Here is a 14,599-nt window from a genome sequence, read left to right on the forward strand (position 1 = left end):
ATCAGGCTTTTATAGGATAACATGAAGCTCATACTCTAGGAGGAAAAAACACCAGTTTTATTCAAAAGCCCAAACCAAACAAAAATATGCAATTTGGGGCAATTGCTGATGTATCTATGGCCAAAAAGTAAGATGAAATTCTGATAGCTTGTAATGTACATCAACCTGATCTTTATAACTCTATAGCAGACATAAAATGCATTTAAATATCAGCTGTCACTGTATATCTCCCAATAATATATGTCTTAGTAAGATGATATTTAAATTACTGAGAGATGTACAAATAAATGTTACTCAAAAACCTAATGTATTATACGTGACCCTGGACCAAAAAACCAGTCAATTTTTTTAAATCGACATTTATACGTCATCTGAAAGCTACATAAATAAGCTTTCCATTTATGTATGGTTTGTTAGGATAGGACAATATTTGGCCGAGATACAACTATTTGAAAACCTGGAATCTGAGGGTGCAAAAAAATCAAAATATTGAGAAAATCGCCTTTAAAGTTGTCCAAATGAAGTTCTTAGCAATGCATATTACTAGTCAAAACTTAAGTTATGATATATTTACGGTAGGAAATTTACAAAATATCATCATGGAACATGATCTTTACTTAATATCCTAATGATTTTTGGCATAAAATAAAAAAATAATTTTGACTCATACAATATATTGTTGGCTATTGCTACAAATATACCTGTGCGACCTATGACTCATTTTGTGGTCCAGGGTCACATATGTGATACTCATAGTTTAGCATCATTTTCCTAAAATATTATGAATCGATAATCAAGTTGCTTCAGCCCAGTAAGTGTTCATTTTATTACAAACAATATAAAAGTTATTCTTACATTTACTTTATTAAAAAAATCCACTAATTTTCAAAAAGACACATGAACCACAAACTGGAAGGGTGACATTTTTTTAATTATACTAAAAAGCCTTTTACGTGCTAAAAAGTATAAACTATTAATCAGATGACTGAAACAAGTGATAGATTGTGTACAGCAGGTTTTTCAGTAAAGCTTTGATCATGTAAATCATTTAGAGGCCTTAGAAATTCACATATCAAATATGATACAGTAGGCTCCACAGGGTTAAGACTAGAATATGTCTGTTGCTAAGATGAATTTTCAACATTTTCAACTCATGCGTCTTGACACCCTTGCTTTTGCCAGAAGACTGGGCATGTTGTCACAGATATATGTTCCCTTGAGGATCTGCCACAAAGGGCAGACTGCAAGAAGACCTAAACACCACCTGCCCCAGATCTGAGCCACTGGATGAATGAGACGTATTTGATCAGGCAGTGCGTGGACAGACGATCACAGAAAGCATAATACACACTAATGATGAGCCCGTGTTTACTACTGAAATCCAAGGGTAATTAAAGCACAGCCCACTCACCCAAGGTGGATCTGTTCTTGCAGACAAGCCAGCAGTGATAAGCAAACAAAAACGCTAGGCTCACTGAGAACGTGGAGGCAGCGAAAAACAGGAACATGATGTGAAACTTGGCTTGGGTATCAGGCAGACCATTCTGTGAGAAACACGGGAAAGACTCTAAATGCACCACAAACTGCCATACAAACAAACAAAAGACAGCCTGGGTCTAATTTAAGCTAGATTTTTACAGAATATAATATGTGTGGAACACTCAATTCACATCGTAAAGGTTGAAAAAATTTAACTGAAGAAGCAGGAGCAAGCAGAAGAGGGATACATGGTCCCTACGGACTGTGTTTGCCAGACTATTTTTCCTATGTTTGCTTGTCTACTGGATCTAACAGAATTTGCAAAAGCTAAAGTGTTATGCTGAGGGAAACGATCAAAACTACTGGAACTCAAGGAATAAGTCAGTCAATCAAAGCACATCAATAATGTCTGTGATTGACTCAGTCCTACCAAATACTGGATTAGACGATCATGTGTTTTACCATCAACCTTTCAAATTAAAAACACACTTTTTATTGAAAAGCAATGATCAAAACATGATATTGCTCGGGCTGGTGTTCTATTAAATTACAGACAGCCTATCTGCACATTCAAATTATTTCTGTTTCCTCATATAAGCCGAAGAAATTACTAATTCATACTTACAGTCCAGAACTGAATGAAACACTGCAAGTCGGTGGCAGTGACGAAGAGGCAATACAACAAAGAATATGCTAGGAAGAGCATGAAAAACTTGTAGTTGGCGAAGCCCACGCAATTGTTTACCCTGTCAAAGAAGATAAAAAGCATTTGGATATTAATATCTATTTTGATTGAAAAATACTGCCCAATATACACTGGAACAAGGGAAAATGTGCAGTTGTTACCTTTCTTGACCCTAATGTTTTCTGTAAAATGTAGTGTAATCAGATTGATTCAGTACATTTAAATAATAATTTTGACTTAAAACATTTTTATAGTATTGCCTATTTACTAGCTACACAATGTAACTTTTGCCCGTCTTGCAGTTGAAGCATAACATTTATAAACACTAAAATGTACTATTTATTTATACATTTTAATTTGTTTATTATGGTAACAATGACGTATGATTTTGTTTGAATATGATGTGATTTGTACAGAAACGTACAATTTTTTGAAAACAAAAAAATGCAAGCATGAAGGTTCACCTCTAAACTGTCAGTGGGGCCTAAGCAGATCATACAAACACAAAATGTTTATATTTCAAGCAAAAATGCAACAGTGTATCTTTAAATGACAAAACTGAATATTGTTTATTGAAGAAGAAAAAAAAGGATTGTATTCTTGGTCTAATAGAAACCCAGAAATGTTTGGTGCATGTGCTCCTTCCGAGACAAAAACCTTTTTATTCTTGCTTTGCATTTAATCTACTGAGCCAGTACATACCATGGACAATGGTGATCCATCTTTAAAAGGCACCTGTAAAACAGCAGAGGGAGGAGCTGGTAAAATACAACACAGCAAAATCTAATATGTGCTGTGTCTTTAAAAAAAAAAAAGAGAAAAGACATACATATCACAGGCAGAGCAATGATGACATCGATCAGGCTTCAGCAGCAGACAGCGATCACAGTAGCGGATAGCTGTATCAAGACAGCTTGTTAAAACACAGATCGATAGGATTCACTGAAGACTGAAGACAGATTGAAACAAATGCAATTGTCTGTGGCCATTATTTGTTACTGAACCTAAATCTGGGCTGAATGGACTGTTACAAACTTGGCCTGCTAACCGTGGCACAATTAGGAAGTGCTGAACTTAAAGAAAAGTGCCCACCTCCAGATATTGTGCGTGTGTAAATGGGCAAATCCTTAGCAATTCTCCTCAAGATCTCTTGTTGAGATTCTCTCCGATCTTCACGCTCTAATAGCTCTTTGTCAGAATGTGACAGGTGGAACTGAAAGGAACAGACGAAAAGCAAAACATTTTGATATGATCTGTGTGACAAGCAGCACGCTCTGCACTCAGAGATGTGAGAGGAGTACGACTGATTGCCAGTATGAGCCATATGTGGTTTCTCTATTTCAGTTTGTTTCTCATTCTCTCGGCTTGAAATAATAACCGCTTGCAGTGAGGTGCTATAGTTACAGTAACAATCGCATGCAATTCACAACGCAACATGCTGTTTTTTTCAATATGTGTAACCAACGACTCATCCTAATGGGAGTTATACCATATATTTACAAATATTACATAGTAATCTCTGCCTGCAGGAAATAATATCCATTATAAGCCAACACCTCATAAATCATGCTGAGTATATGCTGTGCAATAACATTTAAATAGATTTCTTACTTGGAGACGACCACAGTCTAGTCTTTTCAGGTGTCTTCTATTCATTCCTCATAATGTTTACTATGAAATGAATATCTATTAATAAATAACTTATTTCCGTAATTAAAAATACTCACCTCTTTGAGTGGGTTCATAGGTTTTGTGAAGATGGTTTGCCAGTATGACCACACGAACATGATGAAAAGCACATGATATACCAGGACGTAAACTACTGTGATACAAAAAATATATATATTGAAAGGAAAATAGAGAGATATCATAATTATAACATTTCTGACAACATATGCCTTTTTAAAATATTTTTTTAAATTTTAATAACATTTAAATCATTAAAGCTTCACTATTATTATTATTATTATTATTATTGCTTAAGATTGTGATGAAGGATTATTAAACTTCTTAAACTTTGGTATACAATTTTCAGCAGGCAAATAATAATTTAAACACACACACACACACACACACACACACACTCACACACACACACACACACACACACACACACGAAAATATGGGTGAAAATATCCCATTGACTTACACTACTGTTCAAAGGTTTGGGGTCAGTAAGAGTTTTTTACATGTTTTTGGAAGTTTCTTATGCTCACCAAAACTGCATTTATTTGATCAAAAATATGGTAAAACAGTAATATTGTGAAATTGTGATTTAAAATGTCATTTATTCCTGTGGTGGCAAAGCTGAATTTTCAGCATCCTGTCTTCAATGTCACACGATCCTTCAGAAATCATTATAATATGCTGATTTGCTGCTCAAGAAACAATTCTGAGTATTATCAATGTTGAAAATGGTTGCGCAGCTTCCTTGCTGCATAAAAGTTTTTTTTTTAACAAAAAAAATCTTACTGACTTCAAACCTTTGAATGGTAGCCTACATTAAAAGACCCACTTACATTTTCTTTAGAAAATGCACAAATCATTTCCAACAAGTAAAAACACTGTAAGAAAAAGCTGACTTACTTTTCTCTCCCATATTTTCAATAGTATCTGCAGAGGAAAGAGAAAGAGAAAAGTAACTTTGTCTCTACAACTTTGTTAATGCTGTATGATTTGAATTCTGCACTGGCTATTATTGTATAAACAGTGGGTCAGAAACTCCTTGTGCATTTCATAGAAGGTCAGTGAGCAGCAGATGGTTCTCAGCACAGTTCTCTGATCGCTGTTGCTGTACGGAGACTCTTGATCAGATGCCCAAAATTCACTAGCTCATAACTGCATCTCTTCAACTGGTGTGCTTTCAGAACATTAAGCTATATTGTGGTGACAAGGTTAGAGATACTAACCACAACCACACAGGAAAATAGCTCAGTTTCAAAAACAAGATACAACCACCCTCACAGATGACACAGAAGGAACCGCATCAGTGACAGCTTTGTACCTTTTTTTTTTGAGAGTAAGCATATAGTTTCTTCAATAAATATCTAGTTCTTTAAGTTTACTGTGAAGTTGCAGTGTCCTAAAAGCCTCATTAGATTATCCTATTATTTAATGTGGTTGGGTTGCACTACTCTCTATCCAAAATATGCTCTTTGAAAGATGATAGTGCCTGGCACTAAAGTAAAAAACTGTAATTCCTCTGAAGCACAGAGCAGAAATGGAATCCCAGAATGCAGTGCATCTCCAAACAGATATTTTAATTGAGTATGTGTACCCTAGGGAGCACTCAAAAAGGCAAGTAAAGAATTACTGCAAGTCTGAGTACACATTATATACTGTAAAAAGGTCATTATCATAGCACCCTGTCATAGACCTTAGACAGGTGAGACACCATTTTAATTTAACACAGATGAAAATGAGGCTGTGAGGGATAGACTTAAAGTTTTAACAATGCATACGCTGTATAAAACGCCTAGATAACATTTCACTATGTGTTATGGAGACTGTGTTAACTATACGTTTTTTGTTTTTTTGGAAAGACATTTGTCAGCTGAATAATCTGTATGTTGTTAAACAACTGTACACTCCATTAAAGGGCACCTAATATGCCCCTATTTACAAGATACGTCTCAGGTGTCTCTAGAATTTCAGCTCAAAATACCCCACAGATCATTTATAATATCATTTTGAAAATGCCTATTTGGAGTGGAAGCAGAAACACGCTGTTTTCATGCCTGTATCTTTAATTGAGCTGCTTATTCCCCGCCCCTTTTCCAGGATAGGACGGTGCCTTTACAGCTAGCACCTCAGATACTCTGCTAAAAAAACATCTGTTTTGTTTTGATTATCATGTCTATCGCGCTGAAATCATGTGTTTTATAGCCATATCAGTTTAAACCTTTGATACATATGGTTTTCTGAATGCACGCGCACAGAAAGCAGCTGTCACACGGCATGCAAGTTACTAAACTAAGTTCTCTTGCATGTCTTATTGCACTTAAACGGTCAAATACACACAAGTTTATGCAAAAAATTAAGTGAAAGCAGCGCAATACACAGTACCTACTGCTGTCTACGCTGTTAATATGACCCAAACAATAAAATAACAACGGAAAACCACTCACTGCTCTAGACTGAATAACTTTTGTAGCTTTAATAAGAAGACATTTCTTACTTGAGTGCTGCTTTTAAATGCTCTAGCATGCAGATAAACATGACGGATTGTGTGCGGCTCACTCAGGGCGGGGTGTCTGTCAACAGTCATGGCTTGTAAAATATGATGTCACTTTTTACAGATTCTGCAGACGGCTCGTTCTGAGACACTGCTTCTGATTTACAGGGGTTAAAAAAGGAGCAGGTGGATTTTTATCATTCTAGGGTGGTTGTGTACACACACTGGCACTGCCAACACACATTTATGTTCAACGAACATGTAAAAGTGAATTTTGCATAATAGGTGCCTTTTAAACACACTGTACTTCTATCCCTTCACAGCCTCATTTTCAATCCTGTCAGCTTGGTGCTACTCTTGACTAAAGTCTACTGGTATATAACCCTCTCCATTAGTGTAATAAAAATCATCAACAGATGACAAGATACATTATTAGCTATTTCAACAATTAAACAGTTTCTTTCCCTGAAGGTGTCAGTGTTGCTGTCTAAGAAATGTCAAATGTGTTTGTTGCTAAACTCAGTGTGCAGCACAAGTGATTTGACAGCAGAAATAGGTCAAGTAGAGATTGGTGAGGTTGAGTTTGACAGCTTGGCGGTGAGATTAGCTTTGAGACATAAGGATCAGTAGACAGTATGTTCATAACAACATTTGTCACCTAAGGTTCGGTAAAGACTCACTGACCTCTCATTACCATGGCTTGCTAAGATAGATGCAAAGACAGTATTAAAAAGTTAACGGATCTTTTAAACCAATACTGTTTGTAATGGTTTTGGCTATTCACATGCTTGTTGCAATGAGCCAACTAGATAATCCTACTGAACCAATGCAAACTAGTAGCTTTCAAATTCAGACAATAAAGCCTTCATGGTTTTCATTCGGTCATCCTGGAGTCAAGTGCTCAGTTTGAGTACAAAGCAAGCATACGAAGACCCACTGTTTGTGGTTCAGCATAAACTGGTATGAACTGCCAGTGGGAACAGCAGTCAGAGTGAGGCCTGGCCACTGACGCTTCACTCAGTGAAGTCTCTGAGGAACATCACAAAGCTGCTGTTTTATGCACAAATATTTGAATGTCATTTGATTCTATTAAAAGGAGTTCAAACACACAAACCTTTAGTCTTCAGTGAAAAACAGGGCATCCTCATGATCATCCACCACTCAAGAGAACAATAAAGCCTCTTCATGCTGTTTTTATGGGACCATGATAGCAGATGTTATCAAAGGAGTGAATAATGTTCTGAAGTTAATGTGAACACAAACCTTTGCTTGTTGCGCACACATAAATAAGCCACAGTCTAAACAAATGACACAGTACATAAAGTTTGAAGATATTGTTTACAGTTGTTTACAGCAACAAAACACTGTCTGGGAGAGAAGAAGTTTTTTTATGATGGTCTTAATGACTAACATGGAGTAGCTATAGAGTAATGCCAAATTGCTATATAAAGTATTGTATATGGGTCAGTGACAACATGCTTTTTTGACTGGATGTAGGAATACATTGCAGTTTCTGAATTATTACTAGTATTCTTAATATTTGTGGGGCATAAAGTAAAAAATGTGGTGTTAACTGTCCTGAGATTGCAACAAAAACATTTTCATTAAAAATGGTATTATTATTTATTTTAAAAATTTGTTTTAAATTTTCTTAATATTTAAAAGACTGTCCAGCAATTCAAAGGTCAATGTGGCATAACCAACATGAAGAAAGCTATTGTCGTCATATGACAAGAAAACCATAAAACAGAGGCTGGACCCTACACTTGAGTTTGTCTATTGTTTTTAAAGAAGTTTCTTCTGCTCATCAAGGCTGCATTTATTTATTCAAAAATACAGAAAAAAACTGTAATATTGTAAAATATTATTAAAATTTAAATCAGCTGTTTTCTATGTGACTACATGTTAAACTAATTTATTTCTGTGGTCAAAGCTGAATTTTCAGCATCATTACTCCAGTCTTCAGTGTCACATGATCCTTCAGAAATCATTCTAATATGCTGATTTATTATCAATGTTGGAAACAGTTTGTGCTGCTTAATATTTTTTTGGAAACTGTGATAATTTTTTCAGGATTTTTTGATGAATAAAAAGTTAAAAAGAACAGCATTTATACAAAATAGTTAACTACTAATAAACTACTTATTCATGACTTCAAAAATGCATATTTGTAACATCAGAGAAACAGAGACTAGATAGATAGATGTGTTTGTACTTTTTATTTGATGCTTTTTAAATAGTATGTTTTTCCAAAATGTATGAAACTAACAGAATACAAATATTACATTTTTAGGAACTTGGCTTATGTATTTTTAAAAAGATCCTTTTTTTAATCTCACACATGCATCCTGATCCTTATTAGTCACTGACCCATATATGTTTCCAGTTTTGTAGTTAAGATGCAGAGACATGCTTAATATTATATTAAGGGTTCTCATACAAACACTTTCAGAAACACATGCACATATAAAGAGAGAGGTTAAATAAATTCATCTCATACCACTTGACACTAATCATGACCCACTCTTAGTAGGTATGTTTATAAGCAAATGGACTCCCTCAATAGCAGAGACATTGCTCTAGTAAGAGAAGCACACATATGCATAGCACATGGTCGAAGCCAGGTGTTATTTATTAATTCTCTCGCCGTTTCACTCCAACTTCATTCAGAGAGCTGCTTCCAGTCTTACCTATGCAGAGCTGCACTACATAAGCGTAGTAGGACCATGCCACGATCAGACTGATGAACAGCACAGGGATCCAGTATAAAACTCTCCAGCAGTCAACGCTACGCGAGCCCGACGGCGCCATCTTTCTATTTGATGACCAAAAGTGTCTAAAACGACAAGTTCAGCCTCACCGAGCCCGCATTGCTTCTAAAACATCATATCGTCTTCCGTGTACAGCTGTGCTTCGTCTGCTCCTCCATCCTCCGGTCGCTCTTGTTTGTAGTGTAGCACATCGGTACCGCCCCTTTCTACAAACTTACACGACGCTCACGCGATGCAGTGGAGGTGTTACTACACTAAAGCCTGATTCTGCCGGCTTGTATCATCACCATAGGTTTGTCTGCTATAATTTAGAAAAGGTTTTCTATATCTAGTATATTTAAAATGTTACTGATACCGCAATGTGTCCTCACACTACAAAATAGGATTAAAAATGTCACACCAGACCAGCGTTCAATAACACTTTACAATGTTACACTATAATTAAATAATATAGTGATAAAAATGTGTGAATACACATTAAGTAGTTCATTTTCTGCTGATATAAACAGCTTAAACAAGCCAAAGCCGGGTTGCTTGTCTGAGGAACCCCGAAATCTTTTAATGGCTTCATCGTGTTTAAATAAACAGATATTAATAATAACACTGTAGGTCTATTAGTTATAGACATGTCTTCTGACACAAGCAACCATTCCATGGTTTTACTACAAATAAAACCAAAAACCATGGTTACTACCGTTAAACCATGGTAACCACAAATTAACCATGGTTTGGCTACACTAACCATAGTTCAACCATGGTTCAACCAGTTTGTAGTAAAACTTTGGTTATACAAATGGTAATCAATATACCAAAAAAAAACATGGTTACTACACTTTTAATACAGTAAAACCATGGTTAATTTTTGTAAAGCACAGACCAGAAATCGTGGTTTTTACATTTATTCAAACCTTATAAGCAATCTGAATACTAATGCATAAAAAGTATACTTTACATAATGGTAACGACAGATGCACACTTTAATATAGAAGTCAAAAAGACTGAAAAATACGGTTTTCATTTCTTTTACATGAAATAGATAATGAAATAAGCTATTTTAGGTTTTAAAGCTCTAAAACATGGCCTATATTCTGTAGAAAAGCATGGTAGGTGAGACTGGAGCTAATTGTCACACACGGCAGTTATCACAAACGTTAATAATAAAACAAAGTTTTGAGTAAAAGGTCCAGATAAACAAATGCATGTTGTCCTGTTTTATGTTGGTTCAAAACTGTCTTAAAATAGATTTTTTTTTTTTTTTATTGTATCTTATTTCCTGGACAATAATGGTGGTAATGTTCAAAAGCTTTTTGTTGCCAATGATTTAAAATATCTGCACAGAAAAATAAACACCCTGAGAATTATTCACTAGTGTAATGTGTGACAACTAGCCCTGGCCTCCCCTATATTACTTATGACAATGATAATAAAAACCGCACACTGTAATATGCTTAATCACCTAAAAGAACAATCAGAAATAACTTAAGTCTAAAGCACTGTCAGAATTCTGAAGATAGGTCAGTTAAAACCATTATAAAATGATTCACAGAGATGGATATCATATCTCTAAACCTACATGAAACCAGGCCTGATTAGAGTTCAGTGGGATTCAGTGTCTTCTCGTTTGTTGTTTTGGCTTCGCAAGATGTTTCTTAAAGGAGCAGCAGTGTAAGAAACTCATGAAAGAGGTGGAGAGAGGGATCTGTATGTGTAGCACATTGTGAGATTACTGAGGACTCATTATTACTGTGTGCACTCAGCACTGTCAGACCCTGTGTAAGCTGATCTGGGTGGTGGGCTCAGAGAAACTATGTTAGCAACGTGCTCATTGTAAGGAAAGATTATCTGGCTTATAACTCCTAGAGAAGCAAAAAGAACAATGCATTGCCAATACAGAACTACAGAGGCATTAAAACCCAAGAGAACCTTTTCTTTACACAAAATAGATCAACCAATAGAATAAATAACTGTACACGCCATAAGAATTCAGCACTTTTCACTTCAACACAGTTCCCTTTAAACTTATGAAGTAATATGTCATCATAAATAAAGACACTACTTTGTAAATCATTAAACAACATAATTTATCCCAAAATGTGGGCACTGGACCCATTTAAATTTATAAGAACTTTAATAAATAACTCTTTGATTAATAAAAGTATCATGGCTATTTCATGTTAATGGCTTTTAAAGAGTTCAGAAAGTGCCAGCCGAGTGACAAAGCTGTGACGACAGTCTAGGGAGGTAGCATGTGTTAATCTAATTATGGCAGTATTTGTATCTTACAGAGTTTGACACAGGTTAGGTAGATAATTGCATCGAGTCACTGAGAACTTTAATCCAACTTGAGATTTCTTCAGTGTGATGTGAGGGTGAAGAGAAACACTCAGCGGGACCTTCGCCTGCACAAATCAAAGACATAGAGACGAACGGCCTATCAAACGATGATTTATTTACATCATAACTGAATCCAACAGGTGATACTTTCAATACAAAGTGCTTTATAAAAATAGCAACACCTGTTTCTTTCACTCAAACTGCAAATATTCCCACAGTAAGTCTAATTGTTCCGTTTTTAGGTGTTTTATAGTGTTAAGCCTTTTTCTTGTGGGTTGGGCACTGTATTCTATTACTGTGTTAAGTCCTAATACACTGTGTTAGGCTGGGATCTTGTGTCTCTGGATAGCAGACATTAATTTTACCGAGTAATCTGATACTGGAGAAAGAGCTTTGGCTGAATGCTGAGCAGTGCTAGCGCTGTACTTCAGTATCATTAATTTGGAATTCTCCAAGGCAATATCATGAACTCAAACTAAAAACACTGCATAATACCCACTTCATTTTTTTCATGAACTTACCTATTTAGCAGTGAGTTCCTTCTTCATGCAGGCTTTAAAGGATGTGAATCTCTCTTCACCTTTATATCCCTGGGTTCACGTGGATAATATAAAGGATAATTTGGGTTTACGTCATCAATAGAAACATTATCTTCAAAATGTTGACATTTAGTTGACGAGACTACTAGATGAACAATAAATGGCCACTAGATGTCAGCAAAATTGCACCCACAAAAAGCATTTACTTAGTTGAAATAACAATATGAAAGGCAGCAATATAGGGTTTGTATGTACAAAAGTTTGGGGTCTGTAAGATTTTTGAAAAGAAGTCTCTTATAATCTCTTTGTAACAATGTTAAAGTCTTTACTGTTACTTTTGATTAATTTATAGTGTCGTTGCTAAATTAACGCATTAATATCTATAAAAAAACTTAGCCTACTGACTCCAAACAATTTAATGTTAGTGTAATAATATTAATATTAAATCTATTAACAACAGTACACAATAATAATGACTAACTTGAATTTGAGTTTTTAAATGTGTTTTAAAAAATCTATCCTGTCAAACCGAAATATGTTATGGTGACTAACAGTTGGTTTGCATATTAAAAACACAAACAAATCTCTCCCAGATACAAACGTTAATGCCATGTGTCAATTCAAAATTTCAAACCAGATTTCTGAACTACCTGATTTTCTCCATTTAGATCTCAGAAACCTGTTTTTAAGGCTCACCAGTGGATCATAACTCTGCCGTTATTGCTGTGAAAGCTGGAAAAATGGCATTTAAACAACTGGAGAAAACCATCAAACTTCCCCCCATATTTACCCAGGAGCCACGATGCAGCCGGTCCTTCATTATCCCAATGAACTCCTTGTAGCTCAGCTGGTCATCATGGTCCACATCAAAGATCTTGAAAACAGTGTTCACGAGATGTTGTGACAGCTTCAGGCCAGTGGCCACATAGACCGCACGTGCAAACTCATCTGTGAGAACCAAACATCATTACCCACAAGCGTTTCAGGAGTAAATGGATTATATGAATGGCTTATATCTTTACCTTGTCCAATTGGGCGATTTGCATAGTTGTACATTTGCATGGCAATGGTAAAATCCTCTAAGTTGTTGAGGAACTGAAAAAAGGTCCTAAAATCTTCAAACGTGATGCCCTAGAAGAGAAGATCAGTGTTAAGTCAGATGAAATCAGCAATGTTCCTTTTAAGAGGAACCTTTGGGCAAAGGAAAGATAATTAAGTCAGAATCATTATAATATGACAGCACTCATGCAGAGAGCTAGTACATAAAATGATGAATATCAAAATATATCGCTATGGTCTCAGAATAATAAATGCAACACAAACAAGACGATACTGCATCATGCCACACTATTCCAACCAGGAGGACACCTTAAGTGTCTGTGGGACCTTGAAGAGCGATAACAGATCCCAAGACAGAAAACAGCAAAGTCAAACAATCCCAGCACACATCTCTCCTGCTCCTATACAACTTGAGCTGTCGACACCTTTAGATTGTTTTGTTTAAGGAGAGGTCGGGTAGCTTGTCGACTCTTCTAAAGAAGATTAACCTGATACTTGCATACATAAAAACAAAAGGGGATGTGTCCAAAATATCTCAGCGCTAGCAGATTACAAACAGCGGCCCTTTTGATTTCCACTCATCCATTTCCAGGCACTAGACCCACGTCTTTTTCTGAAGCCTCTCTTGCAACCAACAACAACCGTTTTACAAATGATCTAATGAGTAATATGTGACGCTTTGGTGGTTTTACAAGTTAAGATGTATTAAGCTTGCAATATCTCTTAACTTAAGAATAAAAACCACTTATATAGCAATGGCCATCCACCAACAGCCTCTTTGAGCAGCTGAAAAGAATCTAACCTCATAATGTGAGGGTCAATGTGCAAAAAGGGAAACAACCTAAAGAAAAAAAGACACCAGCATCACTCAGATTATAAATATCTGTCTCTCTCTACTATGTGGTGGTATTTGTTTTGCTATGCAGTGATTTGAATAGACTAATTCATGAAAAATACATCAACTTAGATAAAGGTAAAGGAGTAGAAATATTAGAATATTGACAAACTGATGTGATTGGAAAAAGTAATAAGTTCATACCAATCTAGCTCCTTTGGCTAATGTTTTGGAAAGGTTCTCCGAAAGTTACGGACAAAAGTTCTTCTAGTAACGTTTATATAACGTTTGTTTAAAGCTGGTCTGTTGTTCTCAAAACATTAGCACATTATTTATACATGCAATGTTCATGTTATGCTTTTCTTAAATATTTTAGTTGGACATTCATTATTTAAAATATTACTAATTTCAGATTTCATTAACATTCCCATAATGCAAAACTATAAAAATGAAAAAAAAGGAATGTTTTGAATGTTCCAAGAACATTCAGAAATCACACTTTCATAACATAATGTTAGATAAGTTGTTGTACAAAAATAACAATGTGTTTAATTACAATATTTTTTAAATTTTGATGGCAAATGCAAATTGCCATAAAATTTAAATGTGGTGACTATAGCGCTAGATTGGAAAGCCTCCTGATTTTCCTGAGTTATGATGGTGGTGAATGTGTTTGTGTGTGTGTGTGTGTGTGTGTGTGTGTACCTGTTTTTCTATTCTGGT

The 14,599-nt window shown here is 35.5% G+C and overlaps 2 protein-coding genes and 1 long non-coding RNA gene across 6 annotated transcripts in view; 1 reads left to right on the plus strand and 2 right to left on the minus strand.

The window, feature by feature from the left end:
• LOC107658054 (palmitoyltransferase ZDHHC2-like) overlaps nucleotides 1-9,351 on the minus strand; it is a 13,142-nt gene extending 3,791 nt beyond the window's left edge. Inside the window, exons 1-9 of one of the 2 annotated variants that reach the window (XM_016446461.1) lie at nucleotides 9,029-9,351; nucleotides 4,751-4,777; nucleotides 3,892-3,986; nucleotides 3,257-3,377; nucleotides 2,994-3,063; nucleotides 2,867-2,899; nucleotides 2,105-2,225; nucleotides 1,910-1,948; nucleotides 1,412-1,544 (exon numbers count right to left, since the gene is read on the minus strand). In XM_016446461.1, coding sequence (XP_016301947.1) covers nucleotides 1,412-1,544; nucleotides 1,910-1,948; nucleotides 2,105-2,225; nucleotides 2,867-2,899; nucleotides 2,994-3,063; nucleotides 3,257-3,377; nucleotides 3,892-3,986; nucleotides 4,751-4,777; nucleotides 9,029-9,149 — 760 coding nt within the window. In that variant the 5' untranslated portion in view covers nucleotides 9,150-9,351. The remainder of the gene's footprint in view (nucleotides 1-1,411; nucleotides 1,545-1,909; nucleotides 1,949-2,104; nucleotides 2,226-2,866; nucleotides 2,900-2,993; nucleotides 3,064-3,256; nucleotides 3,378-3,891; nucleotides 3,987-4,750; nucleotides 4,778-9,028) is intronic. The other variant, XM_016446462.1, reaches the window with a different exon arrangement.
• The window catches only part of LOC107658055 (uncharacterized), a 20,867-nt gene continuing 13,155 nt past the window's right edge, over nucleotides 6,888-14,599 (plus strand). The window contains exon 1 of the long non-coding RNA XR_001630743.1: nucleotides 6,888-6,899. This is a non-coding gene — a long non-coding RNA (uncharacterized LOC107658055). The remainder of the gene's footprint in view (nucleotides 6,900-14,599) is intronic.
• Nucleotides 10,002-14,599, minus strand: part of LOC107658053 (calcium uptake protein 3, mitochondrial-like) — a 19,549-nt gene continuing 14,951 nt past the window's right edge. For all 3 annotated transcript variants that reach the window (XM_016446460.1, XM_016446459.1, XM_016446457.1), the window contains 4 exons: nucleotides 13,005-13,113; nucleotides 12,773-12,930; nucleotides 11,965-12,033; nucleotides 10,002-11,508 (listed from right to left, as the gene is read on the minus strand). In XM_016446460.1, coding sequence (XP_016301946.1) covers nucleotides 11,965-12,033; nucleotides 12,773-12,930; nucleotides 13,005-13,113 — 336 coding nt within the window. In that variant the 3' untranslated portion in view covers nucleotides 10,002-11,508. The remainder of the gene's footprint in view (nucleotides 11,509-11,964; nucleotides 12,034-12,772; nucleotides 12,931-13,004; nucleotides 13,114-14,599) is intronic.

This window comes from Sinocyclocheilus anshuiensis, unplaced genomic scaffold (genome assembly GCF_001515605.1).
Source record: "Sinocyclocheilus anshuiensis isolate Anshui unplaced genomic scaffold, SAMN03320099.WGS_v1.1 scaffold227, whole genome shotgun sequence".
NCBI lineage: Eukaryota > Metazoa > Chordata > Actinopteri > Cypriniformes > Cyprinidae > Sinocyclocheilus > Sinocyclocheilus anshuiensis.